Here is an 18036-nt window from a genome sequence, read left to right on the forward strand (position 1 = left end):
GGAATTTTGAGATACTTGCTGATGTTGTTTGGGGTTAATGTAGGTAAATAAGAAGCCTAGGGATTTAATTAACAGAACAGTTATGCAGTGACAGAGGGGTTTTTCCTCTGTGTATTTCTTAACACTCAGGAAGGTTAGTTTTTCAGATAATACTGAAGAAGTCTTGTGCTGTTTCACATAAGCTTAGACAATTAAAGTTGATCAGCCAGTAAAATTAAAATCAGTTTGTATAACTTCTGTACAATACACAGAATAACTTGTTTCTCTCCCAGCATTTTTCTTTTGTGCTTTGCTTCCTTTAATGGAAATCATTACTTCTAAAGCCTTGTTATAATCAAGGGATTCATTATCATTGCCTTCTTCAAGCTGGGTTTCAGGAAGAAAAAATGCTTCTGAGTTCCAGTGGTTCCAACAGAGGTCTCTTCTTCAGGGTGTTGTAACCTGTGCTAATGAAGCAGTGCAGTTTCTTCCTACCTTTTTTTAACCTCCAGTATGACTTCCATACAAAACAGGATATGTATTGGAACTCATCTAGTGCAGACGTGCAGGTATTTGTGGAAACAATGGCTGAAAGCTTCCTTTTACATTTCCAATTGCCTTTTTGTGATAAAACTGTAGCTTAATTATCCAAAACCTATCCAGATAATCCCTTACAGCTTTTACATGGGTTAATAAAACTGGCCAACATGTATTCAGATAATCCCTTAAAATTTTTCACTCATATTTTACTGACTGATTTTTCCAACCATTCTCCTTTTGTGCCTATTATTAGGGTGAGTTGAGGACAAAGTAACTTTCAAACAAAAAAGCAAAGGCCTGTACTGTTCACTCATCTTGTGGATTTTGGTTCTTTCAAAGCACTAATGCAACATGCCTTTTTACAGAACATTTGATTGTATTAACACTTCTTTCTCCCTGTTTTTTTCAGAGTGAATACTTGATGATTGCAATTATAGTATTAGAATCAGTATGCTTAGGGATGGGGAAGATGCTTCAGGTAGGAGAGGAACCATTAGCCGAGGTGATGAAACAGAGCAAGAAAAGGCACAGACTGTGTTAGTCTTACAGATTGTATGCTGCCTCCTCACATGTACTAGCTGTGCTGTTTATGGGGGCACAGTGAGCGTGTAAGGGATCAGGGATCAAGGGCTTGGTTTTACCTGGGCTGGAAGCCTCAGGCAGCATCACCTGTATATGTATATGCAGCAGAAAGGGTTTTCTTCTGGTAATTGGGTTATCTTTGAATAACAGCAGTGATGAAGCTTGCTCTTTATTTGTGTATGTTTGTGGCAGTAAAGAGGGTGAAGGAGGCTGTGGAAGACAGCATACTGTCCCTATGCTGGGTAGGTCTTAGCTGCTTTCGTTAATTTTATTTAATGAGGTCTTCACTCATTTTGAAGCCTTCTGTGGCTGTAGTTCTGAAGCCAGGCAAGGGTGCTACAATCTCATGCATGCTTTGTGTAGTTTCTCAGATTTCTAATACTTGAACATTTTTTTTTTTTTTTTTTTACTTTGTCTTGGTCTTACTGTTGTCTTTTGGTTTAAGTAAGACTTGAAAGTGCTTAGCTTCTTGCAGACTTACAGTGTGCAATGTCTAAAAAATGTATTCTTCTGCCTAGACTGTTTACCAGATACAACTGCTATAACTTGTCTCTTCTCCTGTTTTAAAGTTTAGTGTTTTGATACACATCAAAGGCAGTGTGTTCTTAAAGGATAAAACTACTGCAGTCTGTACAAAAATGCAGATTTCACAAAACTTGCGTTTAGGCCCTACAGTGCGCCATCCTTACAGTATCTGTATCAGAATAAACAAAAGTTCTTCTAACATCTTTGCTGTGCTTATTTGCTAGATGCTGAATTTCACAGTGGCACATCTTCTCAGGCTATAGGAAAAAAACGTGGAGTTGCATGATATTAAATATCAGTGGAAAATGGACTTGGAAGCATACTTTTGTGTGGGTGTTTTCTTTCACTTGTATGTGTGTCTCTCCAGATCCATTCTTAAAATCTGCTGTGATTTATGAGCTAGCACAGCAGGTGAATGACACACATGTTTAATTAAAAAAGAAATTTATGCCTGTTCCTTCCCTGCTTCTGAAGTTTTGTTTATTGCTATTACAAGTTTTGCCTACTTCCAGATATTGCTTTGGGACCATGCTCACAAGGAGACATGCCAGTGAAAGCATTTAGCCAGTGGCTTTTCCTGGCTGTGTATCTACAGAGCCGAATTTTCAGGATGTGTTCTTCTCTTAAAGCTCCTAGTTTAAGATCTCTTGTTCCCCCTTGGTACTCTGCCAGTAAGTTAATGGCCCCCTTTAGTTCATTCAAATTTGTTTTCAATTAGCATTTGGTTAGTTTTGTGTGGCTGCTTAGCTTTGTCCTGTTCTTTTCTGTTGTGATCCTGTAGGAGCTTTGCTTCTGTACTACCTGTAAGAGCCATGTGGTTTCCATGCAGTAGTTCTGTGCTTACATCTTGAATTGCTCAAGAATTAGAGAAATACTTTGCAAAAATTATATGTATGTATATAAAATTTCTGTCATCAAATATGTATTTTTATACCTTCATTTTAATCACAGAAAGAGACCAACATTCGATGTAGCTGTCTTTTGTGTGTTTTGTGTTGTTCTTTGCCTTGGGAAAATGCTGTTTATCTGTCATTATCTGTGTAGTATTACGTGTTAGAAGCTATTGTTTGGCTATTATCATTGTAATCTGTGTCTCTGTTTCAAGGAGCCTGTTTTAAGAACTTTGAGTAGTCAGCAGGCAAAACCAACAGATAAAGACTATTGTTAGGAAGGTTTTAATACTTCCAGACGTTTCCTTTGTGGATGTCTCCTCTGCTTTATTTTTCCATTTCATCTTATCTGATCAAAAACCTCTTGTCTTTCAGGCTATGAACCGTTCCCTTGCAAATGTGATTCTAGGGGGCTATGGCACCACATCAACAGCTGGTGGGAAGCCCATGGAAATTACTGGAACCCACACAGAAATCAATGTGGACAATGCAATTGAAATGATAAAGGAAGCTAATAGCATTATTATTACTCCAGGTAAGACACTCTTGACTTATAGAGCAAGATATTGAGAGGATGTATTATTAAAACAAACACCCCAAAACAAAAAACTGCAGTGTTGTCTGGAGTTGTGAGAGATGCTTTTGTTCCCAGGTTAGTCATCATTCCTCTGTGTAATCACATGTATGTCACTTCACTTTTCTGTGTGCGCATCTCTTCCCACTTTGTCCTATTTATGTAGTTTTTAAATTCATAAGGACAGAGGCTGTCTTTTGTAAACTATGCTTACAGTTAATTTTGTGTACAGTTGTTGTGATGTAAGTTTCCAAGGTACCATTGGTACCAGTAAGAAAATTAATAATAAGCTATCATTTACATTATTGAGAGTATTTGTGCTTATTAAATACTTGCTTAATTCTGCATTGTTTTTGTTGGAAAACCTGCAGGAAAACATCTAAATCTAAGATAGTATTCAACAAATACTGGAATTCACATAGGAAAAAACCTGAAAACCAAAACCATGAGTTCTGTTAAACTTATGTGTTGGCCATAGGTTCATACGGTTCAATAGTATATTTCCTGTTAGGAGAGATCAGATGAAGAGTGGTTGAAGATGTTCTCTTCAACTGAATGGCACTGTTGTGTTAAATCATGGAAATCATATTTTTTGCAATGGAATGGGAAGAATGCAAGAAACAAAGTTGTCCTTTTCTGATAGAGCAGGGAACACATTTCAGAGAAAGCAAAACAAGTTACTTTGTAGTTTGGCTGGTCAAACTACTATACTATTAGTGGTCAGGAGACCAAAAAGATGAGGTGAATTACATTCCTAGGGAGTGGTAGCCTGATCAGTATGTGAGTATCTGAGATACATGCGTTCACATATGTTTGTGTATAAATATACAATTTTAATTATATATTAACTAAAACATATTTTTTATAGTATATGATATGAGTAGACAGCTGCTGTTTGTGTGGAAGGTATGCTTACTCCCTGTAACTATTCTATCTACACTGAAATAGGAAAACAACTTAAAACATTGGAATTCTTCTTTCAGGTTATGGTCTGTGTGCAGCAAAAGCTCAGTACCCTATAGCTGATCTTGTGAAGATGTTGAGAGAACAAGGGAAAAATGTCAGGTAAGTACTTCCTGTGATGAAAAGCATTATAGTTCTTTTCATTCCATTAAAATCCTCAGCAAGTGTGTGTTTTGGTTAATTTTTCTTTCAGCAATCATTCTTATGCTGGGCTCTATATTAGGAAATAATTTCCTAAGGGAATTCATCCCTGTGGTTGTGAAACTGTTGGGGAATAGCTGAAGGGCTGCAGTGGGAGTAGCGGAGGATCCTCAGAAGGAAATGTGGGTCTTCTGCAGTATGGAGACACTGCTTTCGCTTGTGTCAGTCTTATGTGAAGTGGAAGAGTAGATCGGGTAGAGTGGCCTGTGCACCAAGAATACAGGATTTATTTCTTTCGTTGGATAACTGACTTGAGTTAATGGTAGCAATGCTTACGATTACTCAGCAGCAGTAGTAAATAATAGCGACAGTAAAATCCAATTCTGACGGGCATGTTTAGATAGATGCCCTTCTTAAATTAAAAAAAAAAAAAAAAAAAAAAAGGAAGTCTGTCTTCTGTACTCTTCTGCTAACACTTTCTGTGCTCTGGGATAGCTAAAGATGGTCAGTGCATACTGTTAAAAAGTGTCTTGCAGATGCTTAAAGCCCCATGTTTGGACTAAAACGTGCTGCAGACAGTCCCTCAGTTATACATAGATATCCAGATTCCTCCAGAATCCTCATAGATCAATCCACGTGTTCTTACATTTGCAGCAGGACTTCCATAAGATATGCTGTCTGATTTTTCCCTTTGCCTGCTTCAAGGCTGTAGTGTCTCTTCTCACACCACAATTCTAAGGTTTCTACAGTCTCACTTGTTCACAAGGCAGCCAGTTAAACCAGGAAGGTGTATAAACTTCTATTACTATTTTAATGTAACCTGAACCTTCACAGAATTGCAGGATGGTTCGAGTCATAGACCTCTGGAGATTATCTAGTTCAAGCAATACACTTGTTAAAGGCAGAGTCAGCTTAGGTTGCAGGTTGCTTAGTATCTTGTCCAGTTGTGTTTGAGTGTTCAGTCTCCAGGGTTGGAGACTTAACAGCCTGTCTGGGAAAGAGTAAAACAATTTGTTTTTCTGAGGTTTAAATGGAATTCCTTGTATTTCAGTTCTTGACCATTGCCTCTTGTCCTTTCACTGGATAACAAAACCAGATTCTCCTCAGTGGTGTCTTTGCTCTTCTCTATTAGGTGCTTACACAGTGATACCACCCTGAGCCTTTTCTTCTCCAGGTTAAAAGATCCCAGCTTTCTCAGCCTTTCTCCCATGACAGATACTGTAATCCCTTAAGCATCTTAGACGTAGTTTTTTGTGTTCCTGTTAAGTTTTTGCAATTGCAAGTGACACTGTAATTAGAGTCTATTGAGTATTGCATGGAAGGATTACTGGAGGAGCACGTGGCCACTACCAGATTTTATTTATTTTACTTCATTCTGCTGCACTGCTGAGAGAGAATTCTTAGGTGCTAGTACTGGCCTCAAGTCCTTTTCTCCCTCAATTTTTTTTTTTTTTTTGTAGACCTTAGAGGTATTGAAAATACTGAATACTTAGAAAATACTGAAATACTTAGAGGCATTGAAAATACTGAAAAGCTAGCATCGTTCCTCCCTTCTTAATTGTTTGGGAAAGTATTTTCTAATTATGGTAACATAATATCTTAAAATTAGTCAAGGGTCAGCTTTCGTTTGAAACAAGATATTTGGACAGATGCTGGTTAGCCATACTCATTCTCTGCATTCCACGTGTTTATTTCATTTAGACGGTGACTCTCCTCTGGAATCTATACTCCAGCAATTAGTGGGATTTTTCGGTTTTGTTTTTCTTCTTTCACTATTTTTTCAAACTCATTGAAAAGCTGCATATAGGTCTTTGTAGTGTTTTACAGCATGCGTTGTGCTGTTGTACGTTTTAGCAACAGATATTTGTTAGTTTGTATCCAGCATTGCAATTCTGCGTATTAAATTGCTCTGCTGAGGTATTTTTGCTTGGATATGTGAAAAGTGAGATGCATGGTCATGTATCTACTTCCTGGAGCAGCTATCTTCACTCCTTATTTTTCCATGTTTAGCAAAAAGCTGAATGTGTGTCCAAATTGCATTAAAATTTTTGAAGACCTGTTAATTGTGCAACAAAAGAACCTAGATGAACCTTCTTGTCTGATGTGATGACAGTGTCATATGCTTTTGGTTTTCCTTTTAGAGCTTCTGTGTGGGGGAGCTTTTTTTTTTTTTTTTTTTTTTTATAAGATTGTTGGTTTTGCCTTTTTATGGTGGCTTTGCAGGGGAGAAACATGAATGAATCCTTGAAATAACTGGCTTATACTTGACATGAGTTAATTTCAGGAAGGGATCACTGCAGTGGTTACCTAGCATTTTAATGAAATAAATCTGTATTTACAGTTTGTGGTAATTTAGTCCTTTCATCACTTTGCGGAGCTCCCACGGTGTTCATTGAGTACAGCTGCTGTCCCTCTGGTTTCAGTAGGGCTGGAGCGCCTCGGGACCCTAAGTATACTCACCATCCAGATGTAGTGACACTCTCACACATCCACTGTGGAAGAGTGCCAGCATGGACATACGATTGTCATCAATTTGTAATGCCCATACTGTGCCAAGAAAAATTGCATCTGTCATATGGTCTTTTTTCCTTCATGGCTCATGACTGATCCAGAGACACTGTTGTTTTAAATAACTATGCTTATAGCCCTAGCATTCTCAGTGAAGAGCACAGATTGTATAAAATGATGTGTAACCTTTTATGACTAGGGCTTGAATTCACAATTACAGGAGAGTTTGAAATTTTATACTGCTGTAGCTATTAAATTGCTGACATAGCTAACATCACATCATCACTTACTTGAGATGGTATTGCAAGTAGATCACATCTTTAATGCATTAGTAGGATCACATACAAAACTGGATATTGCTGAGCCTCAATTATAGTGTTACCTAGTTATGGATGGCCAAAACAACAAAACGTTTTATAGTCTAAATCTCACAGTCTCCAGAATTCATTGGACTTGGGGGAAAAGGTGCTTGTTTTATGACTAGTTTTGTTTCTGCAAAGTTACAAGTGAGTAAATTGTGGGAAGTTCTCATGTTCACAAACTTCTTCAACTACATGCTGTGTTGATTCTAGGCCCGTAGTTGTGAAATGCTGATTTCTTTTATATAATTGTATAATAATTCCATATATAGAGTATATAATTCTTCTGTAGTATTATAGTACAGTTAAAAATTATATGTATTCTCATATGTAGATGGGTAATTGACAAGTTTCATGTCCATACCAAAATGCTGAGCTTCTGCCATAGCATCTCTTTCCTAAGACCTTTTCTGTCAGTGTGTTTTAATTTCCTGCATAGTACTATTGAGAAAAAATTCAATTCCAGGCTGAAAGGACTTCTAAAATTATGCTTTGTATGGACTTTAAAAAACTAACTAATAATTAAGGTATGATGGTTTTCTTTTCCCTCTCATAGTTGGGGAAAATACAGATCACTTCTTTAACACCCTTTTAGATTAGATGTTAAAATGCTGTATGTTTTTAAACCTAATATGTATAGGTAGATGTCTTGCAGGACTTTCATTTGTCTTCTGGTGCTGGACAATCTGAGTATTTTTAAACACATGGAAACACTTATGGGTTTCTTACATATTTGAAAATGTGACAGGATGGATTTAGTGTTGGATCTGTATTTTTGAATTCTTTTTACCTCTGGCTGAGCTCTAATCAAATGTATTTAAGGTTCTGTTTTTTTATTTAGTGGTGCTAAGTGTTTGTGATAGAACATGTGGATGGGTACCTCTTACATGTGTCTTTGTAACTTAACGAATAAAATCAATTTACTAAAATTACTTATTTAAATTTAAAAACATTGCTTTTTGTAATGCAAGAAAATCTGCTGGAATTGTAAAGCATAAGCAGTTAAGATGCTGTCCTAATCAACCTTTAGACATTGCATAACTCAGGTGTACATGAGAGAGATTACTGTCAAATTGCTGAATGGCAGCATTGTCTGTGTTAACACAAGTTTCTAGGAAACTGAAGTATGCTCACTAGGAAGAAACTAAGTGGGTATGCATACATCAGTTCTCTGTTTCTTGTAGTCAAATTAACTGGGTGAGCTCTGAGTCATTAATGCTGCAGATGGAGGGACAAATGATGTCTCACAGATCTGTTAGCTCAAGTGCTGTATCAGTGTAGCTAGAGAGAATGATCAAACCTTGCAGTACCTGATCTGCTTCTGCAAAGATGCAACTTGGCTGCATGATTCTCAGGGTGTATTCTTGGTATGTCAGTGATCAACGCATCAGCTCAGCTCTGGGTGACTTTCTTATGTCAGCTTGTGATGCTTTTTCAGACTTCCCTACTGTTGGGTTCTTGGGAGGTCTGTTGCACCGAACCAGGTCCATGCCATGGATCTTGCCGCTGCTGTGATAAACTCTCTCACCGGAATGGTTGGAAATACAGAGCCAGTACCAGCCTTCATTTAATATGTTAAATTAAGTAATTCAATTCGGCTTCAATTTAGCTAACCTGATTCCAGCAGATCCATTGAGCTTTGTCCCTTTCAAGTACTGTTTCTGGGGTGATCTGTTGCGTGAGGCATGTAATCAGACCTGAGCTAGCTATGTGCTTTGTGTATAATGTGCGATCGGAGCATTATATTGTGATACTTTGAAGCCATGCGGCGCTGCAGGTGAGAATATGTCAGGATTTAAGCTGCGTGCTGTCTGAATGGTGCAGTCCTCTGTTCATCTAGATTTTGTTTGTTGCCTCCTGTTACCTTGAATAACAGATTGCTGTCTGTACTAGAAATAAAGGAATCCTGTGTCAAAGGATAAGTAAAGTGAATGAATGGCTGATGGTGGGCGGTGAGAGAGGATGAGGCATAACTCTTGGGCAAATTATTCTCTGTATATACAGCTTCTAAAATGTTGACCAAGCTAAATCAGGCACCAGCCAGATGTTACATACTTTAATCACTCTGTCCGGCTTTGGCATAATGGCAGGAATCCTTTTTTATGTGATGAAGTGATCTTGAAACACTTTTGCATTGGGTTAGGTATGTTAGCTCTTTCAGTATTAATTACAAGAATGTTATCTAGCCAGTTGTAATAAAGAGAGATGCTGACTTAAACTGTAGAAAATGGGATTTCGATCTTGAGTTTTTCAGTAATTTCAGTGCAATAGTGATGAATTTAAATGCTTTCTGTGCTAGAAAGAGCTGTCCCAGATATGCCATATGTGTGTGAGAGGTTTTAGATCTTTAGTATAAATTTAAAGGAAAATGTTGCTTTCTGTTACTTTGAAGCTTTTCTTGTATGCCCTCATTTTTTCGTTGTGCTGTGTTGTCTTTCTTGAAGCTAAAAAGCTATCCGAAAGAGGCTGAAAAAAAGCTGTATATTCTTGCCTGGTACCCATACTGTTAGGTGTGAAGTCTGTCAGTAGCACAGAGGTGTGTGCTAACTTCAGTGTATCTGACAACTGGCACGATAAGCAGGTCCCATGTTATACAGTCTGAGTCAGGGCTGAGATAGAAAATTCCTGGTAGGCCTGTGTTTCCATGAACTACCAGAATAAAGTTTCAAGTCAGCCACAACATGATTTTGCATCTTTATTTTGGGTAAAGTACGTGTAGACCGAAAACTTAATGCCAGATACACAGAAAATCAAGAGTGTGAGATTCTGCTCTGATTACAAGAAAAAATAGCTAGGGGAGTTTTTATGTGACTTTATATGAAAAGCATATTAAAGAAACTTAGCAATTTTTCCACTTCAAAACATTTTCCTTACAACATATCTCTTTTTTAAAGTCATTCATGTTTTAAATTTTTAAATACGAATGTGATTCATATTTTGAACATCTGGGAGAGCACATGTGACAAATTGTTTCTGCTGTAGAGCACGTAGCTCTGAAGAACTGCTGCTGCTTTGAGTCAGGAGCAAGATATGTGGCTTTTGTTGGGCATGCTGTTGAGCCATCAAGGATTTTAGCTATCTCTTTTTTTGTGCTTACCTGAATTCTGCTTTCAGTTGGACTAGGTAATTTTACTCCAGCTGTGTGTATATCTTGGGAAATTACAGAAGCCTTTAGATAAGCATATATTTTTAATGATTCTTTTTGACATGCTTGCATGTCAATTTTCAAGGGGTACTGGCTGTTACTGTCATATTTGGTTAACAGGCTCTCAGAAACAGATTTCTGGGAGTAATTTCAATATTTGTCCAAAAAGCTTTTGTATGAGCAGCTTTTTCAAACTTTCTGAATACACAGTGTGTGGTTTCAAACAGTCTGTCAGAAGATTTCAACTGCTGATCGTTCATGCCATAACTCTTCCTGAATGAAGATTATTTGTCCCTTTCTTTTCTCGTTTTTCTCTGCCTGTTGCCAGGAATGGTGAAGCGAAAGGTGAAATTCATTCTCTTGGCAGCTTAAATTTTGGCTTTCCAGCTCATGAAATAAGATTGTATATGTATATAATACTTAATAGAAACCTCACGAGTATTTTGTTTTGTGTATTGCCAAAGCAGCTTTGGTCACAAAGAAGCTCAAATCATTTTATTAGAAACAAAAGAGAATTTTGTTGGAAAATCTGTTTTCATTGCCAGAGGAGTGATGGTTTTTCTAGAGTATACTTCAGAATAAAAGTTCTCCTAGGGTACTAAAAGCGTTTGAATTTGGTACAGTTTAGGACTAGCTGCATGTCTTACGCATGGCTTATATTACTGACAGATTGGTTGAAACATAAACTGTTAATGTTTTGTCCTGTGTATTTGCAGTCCTTTCTCTGATTCTAGGTATTATCCTTCGCATCAGGATCTCAAACGTTTGCTAGCTGAATACACTCTGTTCTATTAATTTATTTGAAATGTTCCTTTTAAAGCTGACTTTTAAAGCTGACTCTTTGACCTGGAGCTTAAAGCTGCAGTGTATCTAGCATTATGTGGATTAATCATATGTCCTTAATTTTGTTTCTGGATTTTCAGTTGTCTCATCTTTGCATTGTGTTAATGCTGTGTTGCTGATGGAGCATTCAGTTGCCCTTTTAAGGATGTATTTGTACTCTGACTTGTGGACCCTCAGTCATGTGGTATCCACTTCCATCTCTGTGGAGTTGAAAATAGAAATATGTGGCAATCCCTCAGACATGGCAAGCTGATTTATCAGTCTTTCATTTCTTTCTGAGGAATTCTGTCTGAAGTCCTTTTATTGCATTCCTGACTCACTTGGATTTCTGTTCTGAAATTTTTCTTTAGAAATCCAAGATTTTACAGTTTTCTCCTGGGTGTTTTCTGTCTATTCCAGAATACATGCATGCTTCTGTATTAAACATTTAGCTTCATCTATATACAACATTCATCCCAGACACTTCTGCTGTGCTTGAGTCAGCATTATGCTTGATTGCTCTGGAACTGGAAAGGTAGAAAGTGCAGATCGCGTCTGCTGTCACACACTTAGTTTATTTAGGGACAGTAAATGAGTAGAAGTATACACTCTGCCCACAAGAAATAGATTTGCTTCTAACAAAAACATCTGTGGGATTTGCAGCTTAACCAGTGTAACACCTCTGTTCTGAGTTTTGTCAGTTCAGTAGTCTTACATGCTTTAACGTCCCCCCTGCCGCTCTGTGCATCTGTCTGAATATTTAGTAACTCACAAACAATGTGTTTTCCTATATATTGGTTTTAAGCTGTTCAGAAAACATTTCTCAAATCGTTATGCTTAAGCTGGTAGAGCTGCTTAACTTCTTGTTTCCCCTCCTTTTTTTTTCCCTTCCCAAGATGAATCATGAGAAGAAAGTGGCATGTTACCCAAATTCAGCAAGGTGTTGTCTTGTGCATAGAGTCCCTGTTATGTTTCCTGTTGGACTGCAGCGTTAGGCTACTGATCATTAGGCATGCTCTAGAGATACCTGATTCAGTAAGTCATTTGCCAAGCACATTTCTAGGTGTAGGAATGCTCTTATTTCAGGAAGACTGCACAGTCTTTCAGACTTTTCATGAAGAGTGTTGTATTTTGGCTTGTTCGCTTTGTGATGCTTTCACTTTTCAGTAATGTAAGGGACATGCAAACAATGTCAAGGGTTGTTTTTGCACAAAGCAGGGTTCATAAAGAATCAAAGAGGTCAGTCACAAGTTTTTAAATATGGTACATCTTGGAAGGTGGATGTGAATGCTTGTTGTGTGAGCTCAGGCTGGTGGCTGTAGCTAATAAATGGTAAAATAGACCTATTACTTTCAAAAGTAATTGAAGAAAACCCACCAAGTTTGTTTTTATAAGCTGCTGCTGGGTGGAAGATTAACATTCTTGTTCCATCCTGCAGTGATGTGTTTCCCAGCATTTGTGACCACTAGTTGCTTCTGCGTTGTTGCTAGAAGTGTGTGTGGCATTGTCAGTGCAGCAGGCTCTCCAAAGCTGCTCTTCTTGCAGGTGCAATGAGTTTCTTAGAGTCTTATGACAGAAGGGTTGAAAATGATCTCCTAGCCTCTTCAGATTTACTGGAAACTCAGCAGATTCTTTTTGCATATCTGTTGTGGAAGTTACATTTCTAATTTTCCTGAAAAGGAACAACAGCTGTCTAGGTGAAGAGTCAAATCAGTGGGCCTTGTTCCCACTCCCACCCATTTAGTTCCCTGCTATCCTTGAAAACTAGTATTTTTAAGGTTTAACCGTTTCCTTTTATTAATTCACATGCACTTACACTCGAAGAACTTCTTGGCCTTTGAAGTCAAAGGTGGCAATTTTATTATGTAAAACAGAGTGGTCACTACTTACTAATAGAACTGGACTTACTTTTCTTTTAGGTTTGGTATTCACCCTGTGGCTGGCCGTATGCCTGGCCAGTTGAATGTACTCCTAGCAGAAGCTGGTGTTCCCTACGATATTGTTCTGGAAATGGACGAGATCAATGAAGACTTCCCAGGTTACCATGCAAGATAGGAGCTTCTAATAGATTTCATTTTTCTTGCCAATTTTCATGTGATTGTTTTTATGTTGCACAAAGATCTTAAAAATAGAAAAAAGTCACTCAGTGAGCAGAGGTCTTTCGTTTGCAACCTGTCTGGTTTCGCAGCTGGTGGCAAGTAAGTGTAGAGGAATACAAAGAATAGCCCGACTCAAAAGCAGAAAACTGAGTACCGATAGGTAAAGCAAAGATCAGTGTTGAATGGAGGAGTACAGAAAAAGAGTAGGCATTGAAGGGGGAGGGATAAATAGGCTCGTGGAACTTATATCCTCCAGAACTAAGAGAATAGTTTTATTTTGTTTTTCTTGCTTGTGGATGTGAGAAAACGCTATGTCTTTTTTTTTTTTTTTTTTTTTCTTTTTTCTTTTTTTCTTTTTTATTATTTATTCCCCTCTGTGTTACTGCTCCATACAGGAAAACTGCAGCTACCTTTTTAGGTCAGATGCTGTGGATGATTTGATCCTGTCATATCTTGCAAGTCAGAATAGTGATGCATAGAAAATTTGATGTAGTAAAGCTTTAATTAAAAATCAGGAAGTCGCTGGTAAAAGATTTTTCAGAAGAACATTTAAAGGAAAAGCCAGGCACAAAGAAACCTGAAAGTGCTGGTACTATGTATGTATGAAGTCACATTGAAGGATTTAACTTTGCATGGCAGAATCATCTAATGAACTTGTTAGAGTGGGTTTCTGGATTCTTACAGGCTTGCTGGGGGTAGTTGGTAGCACACTTGGGCTCTCACATGTAACTTGCCTGATTAAGTTTGTAAAATACTTGTGAATGGAGTCCTCGTAAATGTTTGTAGAATACTTACCACAGTGGGTTCTTCTGCCTCTAAAGATCAGATTTGTCACAAACATGTACGCCAGTGCCTCAGTGCTCAGGTTTCACGTAATTTTTTTTCTCATTTTTGTTTTCTTTCTCTTGCTGCAGATACTGACTTGGTCCTTGTAATTGGTGCGAATGATACAGTTAATTCAGCAGCTCAGGAAGATCCAAACTCGATCATAGCTGGAATGCCAGTTCTTGAGGTCTGGAAGTCCAAACAGGTGAGATTAACTGGATTGTGTCAGCATCTGCCTACCTATAGAGAGTATGCTTTTAAAAATATGGTTTATAGGAGAAGCTAACAAGATCTTCTTTATATTCTATTTTCTATAAGAAGCTTTTCTAACAGATGTTCAACAAAACAGTCAATAGTCTGCAAATATGATGCAGTGCTCATAATTCTATAATTATTGGTGAGTGCTTTAGAGAGACTGATGACTTCAGTCAAAAAAAACGTGATGAACGTACTTTATTCACAAATGTGAGTGAAGTAAAATGGTTTTGTCTTCTGTATTTGAGCAAGGGTGATGTCTGTATTTTCCTGTATCAAACATGAGCTCTTTATATGCAGGTCATTGTAATGAAGAGGTCTTTGGGAGTCGGTTATGCAGCTGTGGACAATCCGATCTTCTACAAACCCAATACTGCCATGTTGTTGGGAGATGCTAAGAAGACTTGTGATGCCCTGCAGGCCAAAGTCAGGGAATCATATCAAAGCTAAATACTGATTTATGTTCAACTCATAATTGCAACTACAGTTTTGTCACAGAGGTCATGGAAAACGAGTTAGAAGAATTTCTTACTGTCAAAATTCAGTCAGCATTTGCAGAACACAGCATTGACTCCTAGGAGATGTAGTTGAGTCAGGGATTTAAGTTGTTATGAAAGAATAGGCACATTAGCTCTTCACACTAAACCTCCTATGAGACAATGCATTAGAATATGAAAGTCTGCTTTTTAAGGTTAGCATTGAGTTGTTGGAAGCAGGAAGTAATTACTCTTTGTCATCTTTAAATGGTTATTGGCTTCCTCTTTCCAACTGTCTATACTTCTGTCATGGAAATTCACTAAAAATTACTGTGCCAAAATTGTATTCTGTCTTATCATCAAAGCTGTTCTTTGGCCAGTATGAACAAAAATAACTGTTTATTTCATCAAAATATAAAGCAAAATTACAAACAGCTGTGAACAGATACAAATGAGCGCTTGCATGATTTGAGACTCTAAACATAATAGTATATTAAATCTCTATAAAAAATGGAACTCTTCCTTTTGGGGATATATGGATGCTGTGGATGAGGAACGTTTTAGGAAAATTACTTTCCTTTAAAATACAGTTCCACATTTTCGTAGTGTCCACTTATGTAAAATGAAACATGGGATTTCAGGGACCTACCAAGTGATCTTCAAGCCTGACAAGGAAATGTACACCTGTACTGCTTAACCATTTTCAGCAGCTGCTAGATTATCCATCTTTTCCAGTTGTTGCATTTTTAAATTTTATATAAAAAAAGGTCCAGTTCTGCACAGAACATGCTGCATAGATGTTCTGTTCACAGAATCTGGACCACAGTGTTTCAGTTTTTATTCACTTAAGACTTCTAAATGTATTTGCTACTCTAAATTTTAGTGATGCTTTCTTAATCAACATTTTTGTGATGCTGGAAAAGGCACTTTTGAACATATTTAAGATGCTGGAGTTTATTAGAATTTTTCTAAATAAGCTATTGTTTGGACAGCACAGAAACATACTAAACTTAAAATCCAATGTTTTGATTATTTGACTTCTCCCTAATCCAATTGAAAGCACTGTTTAAATTCCCACAATAAGTTCAGCAAAGAATTAAATTATGACATAGATTGCTCTTTTATTTTTATTATGTTAAGTGTACTTGAGTGGAACTCAAATATTTGCCTAATAAAACAAATTTATCATGTTTGCATAATGATGTAGCAACTGTCCGTGGTGACAAAGGCTGTAAACAAATAGTTGTACTTGTGTTAAAAAGCATTAATATCTGGGAAAGTCAAACTGCTATCAAATAAGTCTTGAAATTAATCCATCTTGACTGACAGAACAAATGTTGTTTTTTTTTATTACACCATGTATTGAGACTTCGTATAAAATATAGTATTTCCACGTAGCTACCTCTGTTTTTATGTGAAGATCACTTAAAATGCAGACTTTGAACAGGTAATGCATTAGAAATGTAACAGAATATGAAAGCTACCCTTTTTGCAAATCTCCTGTATAAAATTTGAAAACAAAAATTACCACATAAGCATTAATGTGTTGTATACTGCAGGAAAATACTTGAAATTAATTTGTAATTTAAAACATCGTGGCAGCTATGTATAAAGGTAGCATGAATGACCACTTTAATTTCATTGTATTCAACTTTTCTTTTAGGTCTGCAAAAAAGAAAAAAAAGTGAAATGTGAGAAAGGGGAGAGTTAAGAAATGATCCCCTCTCTCCCTCACAACTAGGTAAAAAAGGGATTTGAAGGGATATAACATCCTAAAGCATTAATTTTTGTTTTGTCAAACTTCGGGTATCTAACTGTAGTATGCAACATGTCTTTGCTTTTAAGTACTTAATATCAGACTTAGATTTTCTTTAAAAAAACAAAAAACGATGGGAAGACTTTTTTTTTTCCTTTGATGACAAAATGTACAGTTGGATCAGAGGTACCAGTGTTATCTTTAAAACTGTGCTTTACCATGGAACACCAGGTAATTGTTGAAGTGCTAATAAAAAGTCAGTTATTTTTCTTTATTGATAACTGTCTCTTTTCTCACCTGTTGCGTTTCCTGATTACGCAAGTAATCTGAAGTTCTTTCTGAGAGTTAGAATATCCACCCAACGATGTTGAGATTGAAGCGTATAGTGAAAAGGAATAATAGTGAAACATGCTTTTGCCGCCTTTTTTAAATTTGGATTTTTCTTGAAATATGTCTGAGGTATGAATGACATCATCTGGCTTTAGAAACTTGTCTGTAACCTATTCTAGTAAGAAGAGGCTTAGACAACTCTAGAAGAGGCTTAGACAACTTTAGGCAACACATTGACATCAACTGCTCTATTGCCTTAAAGAAAACCTGAAAAACTGGCTTGGCTGAGTGCCTCATTTTCCATTGGCTGAAGTGCAAGATGAATCTAATACAATTCCGTTCTTATTTCTACAAGATGGTCAAGCTGGTTGTTGTGGTGATTTAAGCATCTACCTTCAAAGTGAGTGATAAATGGATAATGTTAGCCATCTAATAGTCTGTTCAGCTGTATAGTTACACAAGTCTGACATGTAGCTCTCATGCTTTCTTCAAGCTTTGGTCAAGCTGAGACTTGAGGCCTTTGAGGCTGTGGTCTAGGGTTGATTCATGAGATAATCTCTCCCCTTGATTGAGTAGCCCACCTAGGGAGCACGTACCCACACTGTAGATTTGCAGTCTGACAAATAATAAAGCTATGACCTATGTCCTTTCCTTAATCTGACTGCTAGTTTGAAGATTTTACTCTATCCTCTGTCTGCAGGTCCTTATTATCACCTAAGATGTATTTACTGTAGCCTGAACCAAACACAATATGAAAACCTGTTCTGATCAGATCATGGCAAAGCACTGAGCAAGAACAAAAGGAGATCATGAAGGGCACTAATTTCTGTTTACCTGGCAGAACTTTCCCAGTTTATAGTGTCTGTCATGGCTGTGAGACACCTTGGATGTTTGTTTTTAATAGAAATCGTTGCATTATTGAAGTTTCAGAGGAATTTAGATTGGAAGGATCCTCTAGCGATAATTTGGTCCAACCCTCTTCTCAAAACAGATCCAGTTTTAGATAAGATTGCTCCAGGCTTTGATCTGAAGATCACACGGGCCTCTGGAGATTCCACAGCCTGTTTCCCTGTTCCAGCATTTTCTTCTTTATTGTGTTTATTACTTAGCCTAATCCTTTTACTGTTCCCCTCTGAGAATGGTTTTTCCCCACCCTTCTGTTGAAAAAAACACATTCTCTCCTTATCCTTCTAAGGCTGACAAAATGTTTTTTTTTTTTTTTTTTTTTTTTTTTTTTTTTTTTTTTTCCTTTTGTGTGTTTCTCCTT

At 37.2% G+C, this 18036-nt stretch overlaps 1 protein-coding gene across 1 annotated transcript in view; it reads left to right on the forward strand.

The window, feature by feature from the left end:
• NNT (nicotinamide nucleotide transhydrogenase) overlaps nt 1–16717 on the forward strand; it is a 43176-nt gene extending 26459 nt beyond the window's left edge. Inside the window, exons 18-22 of the mRNA XM_032205309.1 lie at nt 2892–3051; nt 4074–4155; nt 12948–13066; nt 14042–14157; nt 14508–16717. Of these exons, the coding sequence (XP_032061200.1) occupies nt 2892–3051; nt 4074–4155; nt 12948–13066; nt 14042–14157; nt 14508–14657 (627 nt within the window). The 3' untranslated portion in view covers nt 14658–16717. The remainder of the gene's footprint in view (nt 1–2891; nt 3052–4073; nt 4156–12947; nt 13067–14041; nt 14158–14507) is intronic.
• The last annotated feature ends 1319 nt before the right edge of the window (nt 16718–18036 follow it).

This window comes from Aythya fuligula, chromosome Z (genome assembly GCF_009819795.1).
Source record: "Aythya fuligula isolate bAytFul2 chromosome Z, bAytFul2.pri, whole genome shotgun sequence".
In the NCBI taxonomy this organism is placed as follows: domain Eukaryota; kingdom Metazoa; phylum Chordata; class Aves; order Anseriformes; family Anatidae; genus Aythya; species Aythya fuligula.